Raw genomic sequence first — 21893 nt, 5'->3', positions numbered from 1 at the left:
GTCTCATAGAGATTCTGTAAACTAATTTAACAATGAGCATGAGCTTTTATTGCCTCCACAAAAACTCATGGTTTCTGTATCGGATGGCAACATAATAACTAGCCACTCGAATTGTTATTGTCTTTGAATTATTATTTTACCTACCTTTGTCATTATCAGCCATGGCAGTTTTTTTTTTAGTTGTGTTTTGTTTGTCCTGGACCCTGCCCGTGTGAGTACGTGTGGCAGACTCTATACGAAGATGAATTCACGACTCCAGGGCGTATTTTTTCCCTTGGCATTTTATTTCATTGTAAATGATCAAAGTTACTATATTTTAACTATTTTTTATTTATTTGTTTTATTTTTGGCTGCATTGGGTCTTCGTTGTTGGGTGCGGGCTTTCTCTAGCTGCAGCGAGCAGGGGCTACTCCTCGTTGCAGAGCACCGGCTTTTCACTGCAGTGGCTTCTCTTGTTGCGGAGCACGGGCTCTAGGCACACGGGCTCAGTAGTTGTGGCTCGCGGGCTCTAGAGCACAGGCTCAGTAGTTGCGGCACACAGGCTTTGTTGCCTGCGGCATGTGGGATCTTCCCAGACCAAGGCTCGAACCCGTGTCCCCTGCATTGGCAGGCGGATTCTTAACCACTGTGCCACCAGGGAAGTCCAAAGTTACTATATTTTAATGTGTTGCCCTTCTTAATGTGGTGAGTCAATTAATTTGGCTGATATTAGCCGAAGCCCGGTAAAGGGCTGTAGGAGTCCGGAGGCAGGAAACACAGCAGAAGGAGGTGGAAATTCACTATAGCAGCTTGGCTACGATTAGGTATCTGGGGAGAAGCTGTTTGTTCAGAGGTGGGGGAGACAGAAGTGGTAACAGGGAACCAGGAATGGAAAAAGAGAGCCTCGCTGACAGATGGAAGGAGGAGTAGCAAGGTATAAACACAAGGTAGGGATGACAGCAAATTGCTCATTGGCACCTGAGGGCAGACTTCCCGGTAGGATGTGGTTCAGCCTTGGGGGGAGGTGCAGATGGTAATTACGACCCGAGGAAGTTGTTTTGAAAGGGAAAAGCTCCTCCAGTGCCACTACAGTATAGGAAAATCCACAGAGACACAGAATCTAAGATGCTGATGGATTCAAAGGCAGACTGACAGGAGGGTAGACAGACAGCTGATTGCTTACAGGAATATAGTAGCAATTTTAGGAACACCAAGGAGGCCCCCCCAATGAAAAGTATGTTCCCTGTATGTTTGCAGGGATGTCACCATTAGAAATTCCATTCTTTGAGTTGTTCAGCGTGTGGTCCTTGGATCTCTGGATCAAAACCAGCTGTTTGAAACTTGTGCAGGTGGGTCCCAGGAGTCTACAGTTTAAGAGGCTCTCCAAGCGAGTTTTATACACACTAATGTTTAAAATGCCTGGACTAAGGTATTGTCCCGTGTTGAGTGTGAAGACCATGCTGAATTTATTAGATCCTTTCTGATAGATAACTGGCTGAAACACAGGTAGAGAATAGGACAAGAAACGTTCGGTGATAGAGAGAGAGGCCTTTCCTCTCTCCAAGTGTCAGGAGAGTCCTAGGCAGTAAGAGCTCCTGGAAGTGTCTCTAGGCCTGTTAGGGGGGCAAGAGAAGAGTCAAACTCCTGCGGTTGCCACTCAGACTTTAGGGACCGCCAGTCTGTGCATTTTGCAAAGCTCAGGTAAAATGCCAGCTCCTCCACAACTCACATCACATTCATCCACTGTCACCCGTATTTCTGAGCTCCCCTGTAGAATTTTGTCTACACATCTTTACGGAGTTCATTTATTCATTTATTTAACATATACTTATTGTGCACTTACCATGTGCCAGACACTATTCTAGACACCGGGGCAGAGCAATGAACAAAGGAGATAAAAATTTCTGCCCCATGGAACTTAGATTCTAGCAGGGGAAACAATTAGTAAGAAAAGTAAATGCATATTAGATAGATAAATGCTAAGGGGGGAGTACAGCAGGAAAGAGTAACAGGAAGTGTGTGTACATAAGAGGAAATTATAAGTTTTAGATAGGGAAGGCCTCTTTGAGAAAGTAATATTTGAATTAAGACCAGAAAAAAGCAAGGGAATGAGCAGAGGGTCTCTCCAGGGAAAGTGCATTTAAGCAGAAGCAACAGCAAGATCAAAGGCCCTGAGGCAAGAGCTTGTTCAAGGGGTACCAAGGTGGCCTTTGTGGCTGGAGGAGAGTAAACAAGGAAAAGAGATATAAGAGATGAAGTCAGATGGCTATGGAAGGACCCCATCATATAGACATCAGAAAGCTTTTGTAGCTATTAGAAAGGTTTTGTCCTTTATAAGATGGAAAACTATTGAAGGATTTTGAGCAGATAAGTTCCATGGTCAGTCTTAAATTCGACATCGTCACTGGCTATTTTGTTGAGAATAATTGGTTGGGGAGGTGGGGGAAGTTTGGCAGAAAGGATATTGGTTTTAGGAAGCCACTGCAATAATACAAGAAGAAACAGTGATAGTTTAGACCAATGTGGCAGCAGAGGAGGTGGGGAGAAGTGACCCATTCTGGATATATTTTGAAGGTGGGATGAACAGGTAGGGTAAGAGAGAAAGAGAGGAGTGAAGGAGAATTCCAAGTTTGGGGGCCTGAGCAACCGGAGAAAGCCTATTGCCATTTACTGCAATGGGGAAGCCTGGATGCGGAGGGGGCACGTTTGGGGAAACAGGGATTTGCGGGAATCATCAGCTTATAGCCATGAGGTTGGGTGAGATCATGAAGGTAGTGAGTCTAGAGGTACAAGGACTGAGCTCTGGGACACTTCAGCCCTCAGAGGTAGGGTGACCGACTGTTCTGCTTTGCCCAGGGCTGAGGGCTCCCAGGACACGGGACTTTCAGGAAAGCTCTAAGCAAACTGAGATGGTTGATCACCTGCTCAGAGTCAGAGAGATGAATGGGAAACCCCTGAAAAGGAATAGCAGAGCCATGGGAGACTCATAGCCCTGAGAGCCAAGTAAAGAATGAGCTTCAAGTAGAAGTTAGCTCTCAACTCTGTCGAATGCTGCTGATGGGGCGAGATGAGGACTGAGAATTGACCCCTGGATTTAGCCACAGAGAGGTCACCAGGGACCTTGACAAGAGCAATTTTAATGGAAGGTGTAAGGGACAGAAAGCCTGATTTTAGTGATTCAAGAGTGTCTTTGTCTGTTCACGCTGCTGTAACAGAATACCATAGACTGTGTGGCTTAAACAACAGAAGTTTCTTTCTCACAGTTCTGGAGGCTGGGTAGTCCAAGATCAAGGTGCCAAGAGATTTGGTTCCTGGTGAGAACCTTCTTGCTGGCTTGCAGAAAGCTGCATTTTCACTGTGTCCTCACACTTTCATCATTGTGTGTGTGTGCAGAGAGAGAGAGAGAGAAAGGGAAAGAAAAAGATTGAGATCACTTTCTCTTCTTATAAGGCCACCAATCCTATCAGATTAGGACCCCAACCCATGACTTCATTTAACCTTAGTTACATCCTAAAGACACTATCTCCAAATACAGTCACATTTGGGGTTAGGGCTTCAACATATGAATTTGGCAGGAGAGCGGGGGAGGACACAATTCAGACCACAGCAAAGAAAGAAATTGGAAAGAGCAAAACAACGTTTCAGGATCTTTTCCTGTGCAGAAAAGGGAAAAAGTGAATGGTAGCTAGAAGAGTATAGAGAATCAAATGAAGGTTATGTGTTTTTAGGTGAGTGGAAGACCAAAAAAAAAAAAAAAAGGATGTTTAATGCCAATGGGAGTGATCTAGTAGAGGGAAGATGGGTCCTTGAATAGGTGAGAGAAAGTGGGTCTCAGGACAATTGGGGGATGGACCTGAATGAGGGCACAGATTGTTCATCCGTTGAACAAGGAGTGGAGTCAGAATTTATGGACCCAAATGCACACAGGTCTATAAATGCATTGGGTAGGCTTACCAAAGTTCCCTCCTATTTACTTCTATATTCATGGTGAAATAGAAGAAAAAGGTCATCAGCTGAGAGTGAGGATGAGACAGGAGCTTATGGCAGTTTGAGGTCAGAGGAAAAAGTATGAGAGTAATCTAGGAGAATGGGAGAGTGATGGACTAAGGAAATGAAATATAATTGCCAGGGAGCATTAAGTATCCACTTAGCATTGAGTTCCCCTTTAGACTAGAAGTAAACACTCACACCTTAGCATAATTTAGTATAATGCATCCCAGGACGGATGGTGCCCAAGGAATGGTCAGAAGACTTGGGGTCTGGTCAATCAGTTTCATCATTCACTTAATGTAAGTCACTTAACCTGTCTGAACCTCCTTGTATTTTTGCCTGTGAAATCAGGATATTCACACCTGCACTGGCTTCCTCATAAGAACCATGAGATGGAATATGAAGGATATCTTCTAAAATGTCAAGTGCTAAACACTTCAGAGATTACTAGAAGACTAGACTGGGTAAAATTAGAATAGCCCAAGGAAAGGTGAAGGGCCCTAAGGGGTCCTCAGGTTCAAATGATGTCTTTCCAGGAAGGATGTCCTTAGGGCACTTAGGACAACAGGTGAGAGATGACATGAAAAGAAAAGGAAGTCGAGGAGGACATTACCAATGAGTACTGGCTACTGTGGCCCAGCGCTGGTGCGGCTAGTTTAGCTGAGGACACAGCATTCAGCAGACACCCAGAGTCAGGGCTGCCACTGTCCCATTGACACTCTTGTGTGAGTTAGAAATAGGCACCCCTTTCTCAAGACCCTTCCTTTTCTTCCACTTGTGAGAAAACTGGCCGAGTATACTTACCTTATTAGAATATTTTCTTGACCTACACTTGAAAATTTTTCAGGCAACAAATTGAAAATTTTGTTAGGCCTAACAAACATGAAAATCTGCACTGTTATTGTGTGCATGGCGCCCCCTAGGGTTGTGTAGTGCACAACAGCACACAGCAATTCTGTCTTTGCTGACCCTCAGCACTAACAAACCCCTTTCAGTGACCACCATCTCAAGATTATTCCTTTATGCCTGTATTTAAAATAATATCAGAATATAATGTCATTTTAAGTTTTTAAGGTGGAAATTGAACATTACTGGCTTCTTTGCTTTAGGCTACACTCTTGGTAGCCCTGGATTAGGAGGGCTCTTTGAAGACCATTGACTTCCAGGAAGGATTTTCATACACATTCAGCAGGTGGGAATTCAATGGTACATATATTTTACGTGCACTGTCCTATTAAAGGCCAAGCAGCCAGGGCTTCCCTGGTGGCGCAGTGGTTAAGGATCCGCCTGCCAATAAATGCAGGGGACACGGGTTCGAGCCCTGGCCCGGGAAGATCCCACATGCTGTGAAGCAACTAAGTCCATGTGCCACAACTACTGAGCCCATGTGCTGCAACTACTGAAGCCTGCACGCCTAGAGCCCGTGCTCAGCAACAAGAGAAGCCACCGCAATGAGAAGCCCGCGCACCACAACAGAGAGTAGCCCCCACTCACCGCAACTAGAGAAACCCTGCGCGCAGCAACGAGGACCCAACACAGCCAAAGATAAAATAAATAAAAATAAATACATTAAAAAAAAAAAAAAAGGCCAAGCAGCCATTTAGAGAACAAACAAGTTAGACTTTCATTCCACTGGGGCCCATTTTTCTAGCCAAATCCTATGGATTAGAAGCTCAAGTTAAGGAAAGAAAGAATCATAAGAAGTTGTTTAGCAAGGTCAAATCCAGTTTTCCTTTCTCACACAGGCTCTATCCATTTCTTGGATGATTGCCACCTTGTGATATAATCACTGATAATAGCTACCTTTTAGTGGATACCTAGCCTGGCACTCAGCTGAGTACTTTAAGTGTATCATTGCATTGAATCCTCTCAACCACCTTATGAGATCGATTTTATTAGCTCCCCCTAACAGATGAGAAAACTGAGGCTTGAAGAAGGGAGGTAATTTTGCCCAAAGTAAATAGCCAGTAGGCTGAGAAGTCAGGGTTCTAACCAACTCCCTTAGCACCCATATCCACCTGCTCTCAGTCACTGGTGTGTCCGTCTCAGTTGGCACTCTATAAAATGACAATTAGAGTGGTGTCATGAGCATTTTAGACTGTTTGCAGACCATGAAATATTATATCTCTAAGTTTTAAGGACTTAGCTTAACACTTGAAAACACACCATTGAAGCCAAAAATCATGCGTTCTTTTATCTGTGGGATCAAAATTGGTCATGCAGCATCCTGAATCTCCTGCATGTCCTCGGAGCAAGGCAAACTCAGCACCATCATTTGAAAAGTAACTCAGCCAATAACATCATTTCTGTATGTGAGGTCCAAGTGGCATTAGCAAAGTACGCAAATTTTAATTTTAAAACTCACGAAAATATTTCAGAGCTAAAACAATCCACATTTTTTTGAAACAAGCCAAATAACTGAACAAAATTTTGTCTACAAAGCCCAAGTTCACCCACCCACCTGTCACTGCTGCATTCTTTGTGCTGCTCTCCCTAGTGGCCCAGAAAAGTTAGCTGCCTTAACTAGTATACTTGGAGGAAGATTCCAGAGTATGGCAGCATCTCATTTTCTTTGTTTAATTTGATGGAAACTGGTCTCTTACCAAACTGTGAAGGTGAGATCAGGGGAAGGGTGTGAAATATCAGTTTAAAAATAACCACTTCCCATCCATTGAGACAAAGAGGTGTTGAAGGACCCAGTGATTTTTACAACAATGGGCATTAAGGAAAACACTTGAAGCTCCTAAATCCAGGGACTCAACGACTTAGAGTGAGAACAACCCCGCTGACATCACAGATCCTTCCTGCGGTCACAACGTTGCTGGGCCACCCCAGGAAGATGCCCCAGAATCATGAAGACTTTAGTCTGGATGCGATCAAGTTTCCTTAGTACTTTGGCTTTCTGAGAGAGAAAATTAAAAAGTTCTGTGCCCTTTCAAAAAAAATCCAATCAACAAAAAAATAAAGCCAGGAAATCAGGCATCATGAGTTTAGGTATTTATCCATGGATTACTCAATGACTCTAAATTTCTCATACTTTGCTATCTTACTTGTATTTCTTCTTACATACAAACAAGGTAGCAAATCCCAAAGAAGATCCTCAGATGGCTTCAGCACAATAAGGTGAGGAATCATTTCCTATTATTTTAGAAGAGCTTGATCTAAATGAGTGCATCTTAACAGTTTCCTGAGTGTCTCATGGCAGTACCTGAGGTGATAAGCGCTTTCTGTAGGTGTGATGGGGACCTGGGAGAGAACTGGGGTGGGGAGGAGGGAAGGGAAGAAGTGTAAAAGAAACTGGAAGCCTCCCTTTAAATTTCACTGTATGTATAGAAACTGCCCTCAATTTTAAAAAGTAGAAAATTGCCACCACTGCAAAAATTCACTTGCCATAGTTCCTAATCTGACTCAGCATTCTGGTTGCCTAGATACGGATGTACACAAAAGTTCCTCCCCTACGGCCACGACTGCCGCGGAAGAGCCAGATGAACCTGATGGCCCCCTTCTTGGCTCAGCCAGTGACCAAGAAAAGAAAGCAAGTACTTTTAGATATTCATATTCAAAATAGAATATTTTGCTCAGCTTCTTTAAAGCTTAATGTTGCTTAGAGAGATCTAAGGAGTCCTGGAAGAGTTGCTTTTCTTTTCACTCTCCCACATCTCCTGTTTGTCCTGCTTTGAAAAAGTGACTGATGCCAGCACAAGCTGCAAAGAAAAATTTGTCGATACATTCATTGCCCTGACTTTTAATATGTGGAGATAAAAATTAACAAAAATTTGACAATTATTTTTGTGAAGATTTAAAAGGAAAGATGATAAACTCAAAGTGGAGACATTATCTCTAACATAAAACAGAGAATAGCTAAATAGAATTTTTATTGGTATGGACTTGTCATATCTTCCCCATGAATGAAAAAGAACATTCAAATAAGCAGGGTTTTTAGACTTTGCATTGTAATTCTCAAACACCTGACCAGCGGATGCAGCCTCTTGTGATGGGAAGAGGACTGGAAAGCTAGCACAATGTCAAGGACTGATTTTTGGTATCTATTGGCTGTACCACATATTGGCTATGTGACTTGGACAATTACTTAAACTCTCTTGTTTCCTTCGGTGAAATGGGCTAATTAGGCCTATCAGATAAAGATGTGGAGTTTGAATGAGCCACTAAGATAAAGGACTTAGCAGGTAGGAAGGACATAGTCTGATTATTATCATCATCTATATGATCTTGAGCAAGTTCCTTCTCTGATCCTCAGATTCCTCACCTATAAAAATAATTATCTTAAATTCTTTCTGTAATAAAGATTTCAGTTACTTAAGGTAACTATTGTTATCCATAAGTTAAAGGTAATGATTCCCACCTTAAAGGGCTGTTTCAAGAATGAAATCACATCATATATGCGAAAGTATTTTATAGTCCGTTAAGCCATAAAGCATTATTATGAAACAGATGGAAATACATGTAAAATGTTCCATAATAATCACAAAGTTGTTTGTGAAACAAATTTGATATAATTATGCTTAGTCTGTAGGAATAGGGATGGAAGAGCTGACATATTCAGTCAGCAAAAATATAAAAATTTAGTCTTAGATACATCAAAAAATTGCACAAAGAGTAAATAAATATGCCACAATGTTAACACTTTTTGCTCTAGAATTAAAAGAGAATTTTTTTTTCTGTACCTTTTACTTTTTCTATATTTTTCCAAATTTCCCTCCATTGTCAGGTTTCGCATTTGTAACTTTACAAGTATGTGAGTTGCAGGTGTGCTTTGAAGAGGGTGCTATTTATAGTCTTCCAAATAAGACTTAAAAATGAACAAAATAAAAATAAAACAGATGAATAAATAAATAAATAAATAAAACAGATATATCCAATTGCTTCACCTCAGAAGGAGAAAGGAAGACAATAGCCCAGTAACGTAGTGCCCTTGGACACAGTATTCATCACACTCTTTCATTCCACAAGTACTCACAAAGGACTACTAGGTGCCAAACATACAAGGCCAGGGACCAGCCCACAAACAATCTCCCACAGGCCAGGCTGTAGCAGCAGAGAGATGAGAAGGAAAGAGCTGGCATTAAGTAGGTGAGGAGCCCAGGGCACAGTACTGTTTCAGCCGGAATCCGGAGTGAAAGCAGGAACCAGGGCAGAAGACCCATCCCATTCTCTAGGGAGTTAGGATGATTTCCATAACGTGGACACCGGGGTGCCCAGTGTATTAGTAAATCCATTCTCTAAGAGAAGACCTGGCTTCAGAGCATCAGACCCATTGCAAACCCCACTCAGCGTTGGGGAGGGAGGATCTAAAGCACAGTCACGGCGGCTCACTGGCTCCATCTGAGCAACCTCAAGCTTTTTCTGATTCCCACCACCGAGTGGGCTGGTCAGGAGAGCCTGATTATTGTCAGGTGTTCTATATTAGCTTCTTTGTTAAGAAACTTGCGTTACGTTTTTTCTTTAACTTTTATTGGAGGCGAGGGGTTCCAATTAAGTTTCTTTGGCCCTAAGTTAAGAAGTAAAATGTGGTCGTTCCTAAGGCATTTGCAAAAGGAATGATTTCTGTAGTGAGTCTTAACATATTCTGCTCATCATTCTAGTATATAATAACATAAACCAAGAAAAAATATCCTAGAAACATATTTTGCTTAAGTTTTTAACTGAGGTGGAATACAACTCCTACTCTCCCTACTGAATCCAATTCAGTGAGAGGCTATTAAAATGAAGGTAAATCTGTCTTGTTTTTTAAACTTAAAAAATAAGAGAACATTAGAGTTTAAAACATTTTCAGCATAAGCAAAATAGTGAGTACATTTGGTAACCTCTTTCCTCCTAGAAATGCTACGAAATTATGAATTTTCATGCAAGTAGAACTTTCTAGTACCATTTTATTGAATTAGTTGTGTTCATGTGGCCAACTATGTTTAACACTAGAAGTTATGTATGTAACTGTGCTCTGTACTTTTCTCATTGACTATAAGAATCTGACATCCAGATTTCTCAGAAAACAAAATTATTTGAATAGACTAGTTTTCTAGGTTTTGGCTTTGTTTTTGAAAATTAGCTGATTCCCCTCAGAATTCACCATGTCAGGAATAATTCACTCTATGAGGACATCTTTAGTAACTCAGCCAATAATCATTTGCTATTTCATTAAAAAAATTATCCAAGAATAATCTATGGCTTTGACTTTTCCTGAAAGTTTTTCTTAACTGTGGTACCAAATCTATGAAATACAACATTCTAGAATCTTCCCAGAACTTGATTTTGATTTTAGTCTTGAGCAGTACAAATGGGGGCATGTGTAAGATTAACTGGGCTGGTGATCTATGATCTATAGCACATATTTTGTTTTCAGTTAAAACATTATAAGATGGATAAGATTTCCCTGTAAAGTAGATAATGATACATTCTAAACCCGTGACCTTTGTTTTAGGTAAGATTATCTCCAGCCAAAATGTCAACCAAGAATTCTACAGATCTAGTTGAATATGTTGACAAGTAAGTCTGTGAATTACAACAGTTTTAACTATTTACTATACTTGATGATTATGTTAGAAATTAAAGTGCCTGAATGAGATCTTTGAGTTCATCTAAACTAGTTCTCTGCTTTCAGAAGGACTGCATTAAACCATCTCAAGAAGACGAACCTCTCTCTCTTATTCCTCTCTGATTAACAGAACAAGCCAATTTTACTGTTTCCTCTTTAAATAACCTCCATAGGTTCCTATAGATTTATGAATAAAATAACACAACGTAGGCAATGAATAACATACGACAAGATCAGATATAGTTAACTGTGACTTTCAAAATAAACCAAATAAATATGTTAACATTTCATGATAAAAACTCAGGAAATTTTGAAATATATTAAACTAATCATCAGAACGTTTTTGTTTCTGCTATTTACAGTGTCACACCTGGAGCTCATCCAGGGAAGGTCTACAAAAGAGGGACAACTCCGGGGACTTGGAAATATAGCATACAATTGATAACATGCACGTTGTCCAAAAGATCCTAGAATTCCAATTTGTAAAGAAAGGATACAGGGCAAGGCATATTAGTTTGAGTTTCTATTTGAGTATGTCAGAGGGGGATTTGGTCTGATGTGCACATTAGTGTTCTCAGGGTGCTTGGGATTTAGTCTCAGGCTTTCCAGTAATTTTCTGCATGACTTCACGCAGTCCCATATGTCTCTGGGCTTGTTCTCTCATTTGCCAGATGAAGAGGCTGAACTAGAAACTCTCTAAGACCCACTCACTGTATCTTTAAAATAATTCTGATTCTAAAATATACATCATGACCACAGGGAAAAAAAAAATGACCAAACAAATAAAATGATTCAACATGAAAAGAAAAATCTAAATTCTGGATTTTCATTTATTTAATTACTTTTAACAATGAAGATGATAAAATTTTAAAAATCACTAATATTACAGTATGTTCACAGTTAAGAATTCCCCTGTTCCTTAGCCAGCTCAATTTAAGCCATTCCAAAAAGTTCAACCACAGTGTTTCAGCCCCTCTTTTCATGCTACCTATGATTTGTATTTGCTTATGTGACAATGAGGCTGTAATTTAGAGAATGGAACCAAACAAGGGGAAAGGTTTTTTTAATGTTTAGAAATGAGACATTTGGATCGATGGCATTTTTTAGTTTTTTTTTTTTAGGACAGTGAATGTGGTATGCACAAAAACAATTATTGTAAAGATATATTGGCTAACCTTGCCATCCAAGGAGAACACAAAGACCTATTCCCACCTGACTCTCCACATGACAAACAAAATAGAAATGGTTCTTCTGATCTGTCAAATTCCAGTATGAACCCAAGTGGATTTATTTAGCTCAGGCTGGTGACTTACATCATAGGAAATGAGAGAAAATTCCTGGAAGATGGCAACAAACTTAAAACGAAATCCAAGGAAATTTTTGCCATTTCTTGGATTCCAGAAACTAAAATTAAGACAAAGGGAAAGAAGTATTCTATAATTCAGAGCAAAAGCATGATGACCCCAACATTCATTTCCGCTGTGATCCCTCCCACATCCCTTCTCTTTTTGTCCAAGTCATATATCTAAGAACTTTCTATGTACTGCCTAAGATGGCTGGTTTTCTTTTGGTCTCACTCCTCTAATCTCCCAGAGCAGGCTGCAAACTCCCTAAAGGCAGGGACTCTCTGGCCTTAATGTTTTTTGATACCCCTACAGTAGCCTATCATGATGCATTGAATATCAATTCCTAAGGAACTGTAGTTGACAGATTTAATGGAGAATAATGGGGGAGCAATTGAATCTTTAGGGCTCTCCTTAGAGCAGCAGACTCCTGGGTAGCTGATTAACTGGAAAAGCAAAATGGCCTTTGGGCATTTCAATCATCAGTGCAGATATTTTGAACTGACATATCGAATCCAACAAAATAAACATAAAAAACAATAATTTTAAAAATAACTTCTTCCTCACAGTCATAGTATGCACTGAGTGGCAACAAATATATTGATATGCAAGCAGAGTACTCACACAAGTAAAAGTCATTATCGATTCATTAAGAAGCCTGAATATATGTTACATATTCTCAGAGGTTCTGCCTCATAAATCTATGTGGGCATATTTACAGGCAATACTAAAAACAAATAATAAAAACAATGGAAAAGAGTAAAAATTCAGCAACAAAAGAGATGATGCCTAGTCTGTGAACAAGGTTTGGCTAGAGATGAGCACATTAAAAAGAAAGGCGGACTGAGCATGTACAGTGCCCTTCTCAGCCTCAGGCAGCTGTAGCAACACCCACACTTGCTAAATGTTAGATCTCATTAATAATCCATGCAGCAGGGGCAGGCGGAATGCTTGCAATCATTTCTAGGACAATTATGGTGACATGATATTAAAGGCAGTAAATAATTCTGATTTCCACATGTGTTTATAGATTCACAATGAACAGATGTCCACTGAGTTCATGATGGTGTAGTCAGTGCTCACTTAAGCTTAATTAAGCAGAAAAGCACCAGAGGCTTTTTCTTTTTCTTCTTTTTCTTCTGTTGGTAGAAGGAGCATGGCATGGAGGCTAGGCACCTAGGTCTACTCTTGAACCTGCCTGTAATCAGCTATGTGACCTTGAGAAAACTAAAATGTCTTTGCTTCTCCAGGCAATCTCTGCCTCCTCTATAAAATGGGGTGGGGTTTTAGGTGCCTGAGTCCCAAGGGCTGTCTCTGTTCAAGGTAAGATCCAGAATTCATTTCCAGAATGCAGATCAGAGTCACCACTACTTTCTATTTCTCAACTCTGCCCACAGTTTAAACTCATAAACACTCTTTTATGTAATAAAGTAAGTGGTTAAGATTTAAGAACATATGTTATTCCCCCAGAGGATTTCATATGGTGTAGAAAACAAATACTGCCCATAAATTACTTTTTATTTTCCTTCAGTTGACTCTCTTGAAAAAAAAAATGTTCCTCACCACCGAATCAAATAATTTCTAAGGTCTCTTCCCTCCCTTAGATTCTTTGGTCTTCAAAAACTGGTTATAACCATTTATTCACTTAACAAATATTTATTGACAATCTACTACATGCCAGGCACTATGCTAGGCACTTGGAGGGTTTTCAGTGAACAAAACAAAGACCCTGTCCTCATGGAGCTTTTGTTCTAGTAAGAGGAAGAGATACACATTGTTAGGTGGTCTGGCCAGGGTAGAGTTCATTGAGAAGTTAGCATCTGAGCAAAAACCAGGAGATGAGAAAGTGGGCCATGGGGACATACAGGGGAAAGCTAAGTTTCTAAGGCAGGAACATTCCTGTGGTGAGGCAGAAACAGCACAGGGGCAAAGAGGGCTGGAATAAAAAGGAGGGAAGTATAAACCCGAACTGTAATGCTATCTGGGCCAAGACAATGAAATTGTTTTGTACTGAAGAGTTGTCCAGGCTGGGCTACAGCCAATATACATCTCAGGAATTCTCTTCAGGAGTACATTTTGGGAAGATGGGGGTCTGGCTGACAGCCAAAGAATGGTATGTAAAATTTGGATATATAAAACCATCAGTGAGTCAAATGGGCAAAATAATAAATTATTAATGATCTCTACTTGTAAGTAGAATAGGGCATTCAGGGTCTGGGAAGTATTCATTTTCAACGTTTTTTTCTTAGGACCGTGGCAGCCATTTTATTATACTGTGATGCATTGCTTTTGTTGCTACATGAAGACAGATATTTCACATTAGAGTACACAGGAAAGGAAGACAAAACACTGTTGGTTGAGTTTTTTATGGGATAGGTCATGTTAGGTTGGAGATCTCTTGGGTTTTATTTTGCAGTATCATATCCATCTTCAAGGGCAGCTAGCTCCCAGGTGAGAAAGCTCAAAATAGTCTGCATAGCTTATAAAAAAAAGATACATGGGGCACTCTGGGTTGTTAGCAAGTTGCTTATTACCTGGCAGACCCCCTCCCACCCTGCACAGTTCTCTAGCCCCACTGACCGCATTCAGCATTAATGTTTCCAGCTCCTACTCCGTGTTAATCATCTCATTTAATCCTCACAATAACCCTAAGAGGTGGAGAGTGTCACTATTTTAAAGATGAAGTCCGTGGGGTTCACAGAGAAGTCAAATACTTGCCCAAGGTCACACAGAAGATTCTAGACCAAGATTAGACCAAGATTCTAACAGAAGATTCTAGACCAAGATTAGACCAAGATTCTAACACAGAAATCTGTGTCTACGTTATTCCAAAGCCTATTTTCCTAACCACTCGCTATCCACACCCCCTGCCAGCTATCTTCTCAACACACACACACATATAGCCTGGGACATCGTCACCTCCAGCCCATCCATCCCTTGTAGCATGGAAGATGTGAAGGCAGCCATATCTGATCTTCCTCCATGGGTTCCCTCTGTGGGATGTAGGCAGCCTGGGAGGCACTACCATCAGCCACAGTGCAGTCTTTTACTCTCTCTCTGGCATCATCTCACTGTGCTGGGGGTGAACACAGCTACAGGAACTGGACATCACCCACAGCACTCCCATATCAGTCCAGGCAGGAGCTGCCCACAAAGCTCAGTTCCTCCCACCCCAGGAGGGACTGAATTCTTGCCACACCTGAGAGTTTCTGCTCAAGTGTGAGAACTGTGCTGAGGTCAGGCCAAGGATAGTCTCAGTTCACTAGAGCAGAGAGGGAGCCCCTCCAACCTCTGGGCCACAAAGAGGACCCTTAGGGCTCCACGGAGAGATGTGAGCCAAGCAAAGGAAAGGTAGCTGGGGTGAAAAATTGCATGATGTTGGAAGCAAGTTTTATATATATATATATATATATATATATATATATATATATATATATATATATATATATATATATATATAAATGCAGAGGAGTATATTTATATATACAAGTTATATATGACATTATATATAAACATATGCATCTTGAACACATATTTATATATGCAGAGGAATATACATGTGTAAATATATATGCCAGTTATATGTATATAACTTTATACCTATAAATATATATACCTTGAATATATATATTTATATAAATATATGCAGAGGAATCAATATACCTTATCTCTCTGAGAAAAATTCAAATATAACAGGCAGAACTACTAACTGGTCTAAACAAATGTGCTGTGGTGTAGGGAAAAAGAGTCAAGGGGGCAGGTTGAAATGTTTCCCAGCTGGATTACTGATCATCTTTAAGCTTTCGTTTCCACCTAAATTGAGAAAAATTTTACTTATGCCAAGGACAAGTTGTGGGGATGAAATGAAATCATGTTTATGAAAGTGCTATGTTGACTATAAGCATTATGGAGAAATAAAACAGCAATAATAATAGATTCCTTACATTTCTCTTGGGCTAGAAACTCCCCTCAAATAATCTACCATTTGTATTAGTTTCCTAGGGCTGCCACAATACAGTACCTCAAACTGGGTGGCTTCAAACAGTAGACGTTTATTATCTCACAGTCCTGGAGGTTAGAAGTCTGAAATCAAGGTGTCTGCTGGTTGATTCCTTCTGAGGGCTCTGGGGAGAACATGTCCCGTTGGTCTCTCTTAGCTTCTGGTGACAGCCAGCAGTCCTGGTGTTCCTTGATTTGTAACTGCCTCGCTCCAGTCTCTGCCTCCACCTTCACGTGGTCTCCTCCTTGTGTCTCTGCCATCACACAGCCATCTTCTTACAAGGATATCAGTCATACTGGATTAGGGGCCCACCAACCCCGTAAGACCTCAGTAGGTATGACTAATCACATCTGCAGTGACCTCTAAGGTCACATTCTGTGGTACTGGGGTGGGGGGCGGTTAGGACTTCAACATATCTTTTTGTGGGGACACAATTCAGCCCATAGCACCATCTAATCATTACTAATAATTATAACAAGAACACACGTATATGACCCTTGTAGACATTACAAAGCATTTCAGATACATTACGTAAATTGAAAAACTTCAGCCAAATAAGTAGGGCAGGAGTCATCTCCACAGGACAAATAAGGAGCTCTCTTCTGGACAGCTTAATAGGGGTTAAGGGTACTAAGTGGCAGAGGCAGAACTCGAGCTCCCAGTCTTCCAACTCCAAGTAGAGTGTTCTTTCCCCTGGAGACTCACTCACATAAATAACTCTCAGAGCCCAACATTAGCAAGGTAACATGGGTAAGCATCTCAAGAGCCCTAGAAAACGCTGTAAGAACTCCAAACACCCTCAAAACAACTTGCTGCTGCCATTTACATGTTGCCCCTGTGTCACCCGGATGTCCACCGAGCCCCTATTCACACAGGGACTCAGGAACACCTGCCAACCTGAATGCCTCTACCAGAAAGCCAATCACAACAGGTACATTACTAATTCTGTAATTTTATTGAAAATGTTACTGAACACTGGGAGTTTGCCTCATATATTACATAACTTGCCTCTGGAAAAGATCCACAGCCAGTCTCTTTCTCCAGTCTCTTCTCAGCCAGGTCACTATTTGGAGTCCTTCCCTTTCCTAGCTCCTCCACGCAGACCCCATGCTGACCCAGCCCCGCTGGGCTGCTCCTTCCTGTTATGTGTTATTTAAAACAGGAGATGCCTCCCTCACCCACCTACAGCATTCAGCCCTGTGTAAAACTCAGCAATGGAGGCTTCTAGAGCCACCAAAACCATCTGCCAGGGTGATGGTTAGGAACAAGCAATGGAGAAACCATAGAAAAGACATTTTCAGTTCCATCACTCTACGCACACACTCACGGATTATTTTTGTGAGGCAGCAAAATATTCTCTGAAATTCCACTTTGTTCACTTTTTTTTTTTTTTTTTTTTTTGCAAAACTCTATGCACTGAGAATGTAACTAGTCATAGAATAAATCTCACGGAAATGAAAATTCTCTTCAGTTATACCCTTTTGTGTTCTAGAAAGGGGTTTAAATTTTCAAATCTTTATCTCTTGAATATTCCAGGTTGCCGAAATGGTTATTAAAATCTCCTAAGTAAATTTAGTGCTCTAGTCGCAAGAACAGAACGGGCAGAGAAGTGAGAGTTACTATGTACCAATGCATCTGCCAGCAACAGCACAGCTGGTGTTAAGTCACATTGAGTTGCAGAGAAATAGAACTCAGAGTTTGTGGAAAATCTGTTCAGATTCAGTTGTCAGCTACATAATCAATGATTTATATAAAGTCCAAATATCCCTCTGAAAAGGCCCCCTAGGAATACTTCCTCCTGTGGTTAGTAACTCCACCTGCACGAGTCTGGAATATTCGTTATATCTTTCTTTCACAGTTAAATTTAGATATACAAGTCCCACTGCTATGATATACTAATAAAGCAGTGAATTTTTTAAATTCAGGATAGCCACATCTTGCTACTAATGAAAAGCCTCAGTTTTTAAACTTGTGGATGATCTGATGTTTTGAACAACAGTATTATTAGGAATCTCTCTTAGAAGACTGAGAATGTTCATGTGTTGAATGTTATTCCAGTCATTGATTTAGAAAAGTCAATTGGAAAATAATATTCTCTTTCCTTACAGCAAAAAATAGGAAACATATATATAAGCTCTATCTTCATCCTGTAGGAATCATGCAAATAGAACTAAACAGAGCATGATTTGGTGCTTCATTAAGCATCATTAATAAACAACAATAATAATACTCCAATAGTAAATCTCAGACATGAAAAGACATTTCAAAAAGGAACATTCTCCACTTAAATATAAAATAACTTTTAAAAATAAATGTTAAGAACTAAAAGAAAATAAGTAACTACAGTCCATCATTTATGTGCCACTTAATGTCCCATGGTTGCAGGCAAATACATTCACATAGCACCAGGTGCTGCCCTGCAAGGCTTCCTTCCATGTGCCAAAGAGCAACAACACTGAGGCCAGCTCTGAAGGCAGGACCACAGGCTGGCATCTGAGCAGAGGTGGCAGCCCTGTTCCACTGCCCCCTCTACTGGCTTAGGTCTGTTTCCTCAGACCTTTCTGGTTACAATGCTCTTTCTGGATACAATCCTGATACCAGCCAACAACACAGCCAAAGACTGAGTGCACATAGGCCCCTTGTGAGCCTGGACGGCAGTGCAGTTGTAAGCAGTGGTCTCACTGCTCCCTACCACCTGCTTCTACATGTGATCTCAGAACTTAACAGCCATATGGCAAAGTGGCCCCGTTACCTCTGTCTAAAATGAATGAACAGAAATATTTGGTCGGTAAGTGGTGGAACCTGTATTCTACCCTCGGTCTACCTTGCCTTCCAACTTGCCAAGCTGCCTCCAAGTATCTGCATGATTTGAAATCTCATAGTCCACATTTCACACTTCAGCACTTCATTATATGTTCTTTACCTTTATGCCTTCAAGACTGGTCATGACTCATTTGACCAGTCTTAAATAAATCAGTGATGTTCAGTCTTAAGAATATATTAGATTCATCTAAGTGCTTATTTAAAATACATATTCTTGTTCTTCCCCTCACCCCCAAAATTATGATTTAGTAAGTCTATAGTGGTGCCACGGAATCTGCATTTTAGCAACTTCCCTCCCTTCTCCACTCCCATGATACTAATGCAAGTTTCTTCACAAGAAACACTGAATCAGACTAAGTTCCTGGAGGGACAGGACCTTTATATATTGTACATGGACTAGAGTAGACATTTAGTAAATATTTACTGATACATTTCTATTTCAACTGACATATTTATTGGTAAGTTACTAGATACAGATACAGTGCTTTCAGCTACCCATAAAAACTCCAACCAAAATGGCTTAAATGTAAGGACGTTCATTATTTCACATTAAAAATCTAGAATTTGGTTAATTTGGAGGCTTAGCAACATCATCAAGCACCCACATGTTTTCTATCCTTCTTCCCAGCCATCCTCTTTCCCCTCATGATCACAGGTAGCTTCAGCAGTTCCAGGCATCACACACAGACATGACTACATCCAGCAAAAAAGAGAGAAGTTTCTTCTTGGGTGTGTCTTCTTAAAGGCAAAGCAACCTTACCCAGAAGCCCCACAGTAGGTTTCCCCTTGCATCTCACTGGCCAGTATTGCTTCATGTGCTCCTACCTAAACCAACTGCATCTCAGCCCAGAAGAATGGGACCACCGTGGTTAGCTTGCGCCCCACTCCACCCTGAAGGACATGGGGGACAGGAGGACGTACCAAGTCAGGCAGAAGCAGGGATGGCTATTAAGAAGTTAACCAACCGTGTCTGCCACAATGAGAACACCTAAGAGAGAACAAATTCTAAACTTTGAGAGGAATGCAGCATGATTCACAAGGGTCTGTACAGAACAAATGGAGATCAAATACTCTTTCACCAGCAAATCCAGGCTGCAGATTGTCTGGAGACCAGAAAGAAGCACCAGCTCAAGGAAAACAATGAGTAAATCTGCAACCCACTGCTAGGCTATGTGTCACCATCAGCAGGGCTTGACATCCTCTTCCCTTCTGCCTGTGACTCATACATCCCATCCAGGGTAGCACTGTCAGCATGCTGGGGTTTGAGAAGAATGGATTTTATATATATGAGGCTCCATTTGGTAGTTTTCCAGAAGAACATTTTTGAGCCAAACGAGTGGTGGATGGAATCTTACTACTGAAACACTTAGCTAAGCCATCTCTGTTCCTCAGATGTGCAGGTGATAGGAAAGATGAATCTCACCCAGGCTGAAGCTATTTTATACTGCTCGAGAAAGGAAACTGAAAACTTTGAGGCTCTAACAACTGGGAGCTTTGTGGAACCATGTTTTTCCTCCAATTTTCTAACAACTGAGACTTAAGGAAACAGTCCAGCTAGAGCAATCAGTCAGTCAGCAAATATTTATTGACCACCTACTATGTGTCAGGCACTCTTCTCAGTGTTGGGGAAACTGTGGAGAACAAGTTAGATAAAGTGCCTGCCTGCAGGGGACTTTCATTCTAGTGATGAAGGGCAGAAAATAAACACAAACAAGTAAATATGATGATTTTAGGTAATGACAAATGTTATGGAGAAGATGAAATGGGGTATTATGATAGAAAGTGACTGAGTGGAAGGTTTGCCCGAGGAGGGGATATTGAAGCTGATACTTAAAGAATGGGAAGCAGGCAGCCATGAAGAGACTGCGGGGAAGAACACCCCAGGCAGAAGGAACAGCAAGTACCAAGGCTCTGAGCTAGGAACTGCTTGGCATCTTTGAGGAGCAGAAAGATGGTCTGTGTAGTTGAACGAGAGTGAATGGAGGGAAGAGTGGGAGGAGATGCGGCTGGAAAGGAGAACCAGGATTTTATTTCCAGAGAATGGATGAGCCATCAGAGGGTTTTCAGTAGGCAAGTTCTATCCTCACACTTTTAGAAAGATCACCCTAGCTGTTGTGTGGAAGATGCACTCTTTGTTAGGAGGCGAAAGTGGAGGGGATAATGGTGGCCAGGACCGAGAAAAGAAGAAGGAACTATGGAAAGAGGAGCTTTGAAGCCTGAGGACACTTCTGTTTGTCATTTCTGCGGCCACTCTATTAGGCCACATCAGTAGCATCAATCAAAGTGTGTCTTCTGCTTCTGCTTACTATCTCGTAGAATGACAGGAATATATGGGAGTAAAGGTTAACATTTGATTTTGGAGTCAGACAGACGTGAGTTTTGAATTCTGACTCTTGGCATCTCCAAGTTGTGTGACTGCTCCTTCTTCTGTCTGGTAAATTTTCTCAATCTTCTCTCCTAAATCACTAATTCATTCTTCAGCTGTTTCTTGTGTCATAGCTCTCCCATCTTTTATGTTTCTTTATTTCAACTATTATATTTTTCACGCCTAATATTTCTACTTGTTTATGTTTTCTAGTTGTTTTCATTTTGCTAATATCTTCCCATATCTTCCCTTTTAATACCTTTATTCGTTTTTTTAAAAATTTCTCATTGCATATATTTCAGTAATTCTCTTTTGTAGGAATCTATAATCCAATAGATTGTCTGTTGGCAAATTGGTTTTTAAAAAGACTGTGCTCCTCAAATGTCCTGATATTTTGGCCTGTGAGTTCATCTTTCCCTGAAGATTTCAGTCAGAGCCTGGTCGCCAATGAAGTTTTGTCAGCTCCAATGAGCTCGGGAGGTGGGGTGTGGATAAGCCCCAGACACAGTAAAACCGTAGTCAGCCACTCCCCATCCTACAGAATAACTTCTCCTGTCAGGTCTTCACCTTTTGCTCCTCGGGAAGAAGCAACACTAGAAGAGCAGTTGCTTTCCCATCCCTGGGACATGTGGATGTGGTGAGATTTTATAGCATTTGGAAAATGTTTTGGCTTTGTCTTTTTTCAGAGCCAATCTAGGATAATCAATTATTATAGGAAAAGAAGCTCTTAGCAAGATTTCTAGAGATCCAGAAACATTTTTCCTCTTAATACTAAGAGTATTTTATTGGGGTATAATTAATATGTCCTAAAATATACAAAGTATGTATCTGGATGGATTT

The 21893-nt window shown here is 40.8% G+C and overlaps 1 protein-coding gene across 1 annotated transcript in view; it reads left to right on the top strand.

Annotated features, from left to right (window-relative positions):
• FAM81B (family with sequence similarity 81 member B) overlaps positions 1 to 21893 on the top strand; it is a 66530-nt gene that overhangs the window by 10390 nt on the left and 34247 nt on the right. The window contains exons 3-4 of the mRNA XM_082458191.1: positions 7398 to 7504; positions 10409 to 10473. Of these exons, the coding sequence (XP_082314317.1) occupies positions 7398 to 7504; positions 10409 to 10473 (172 nt within the window). The remainder of the gene's footprint in view (positions 1 to 7397; positions 7505 to 10408; positions 10474 to 21893) is intronic.

This window comes from Balaenoptera physalus, assembly GCF_965194825.1.
Source record: "Balaenoptera physalus genome assembly, chromosome: 3".
Classification (NCBI taxonomy): Eukaryota; Metazoa; Chordata; class Mammalia; order Artiodactyla; family Balaenopteridae; genus Balaenoptera; species Balaenoptera physalus.
This window is presented reverse-complemented; position numbering and strand designations above follow the sequence as displayed.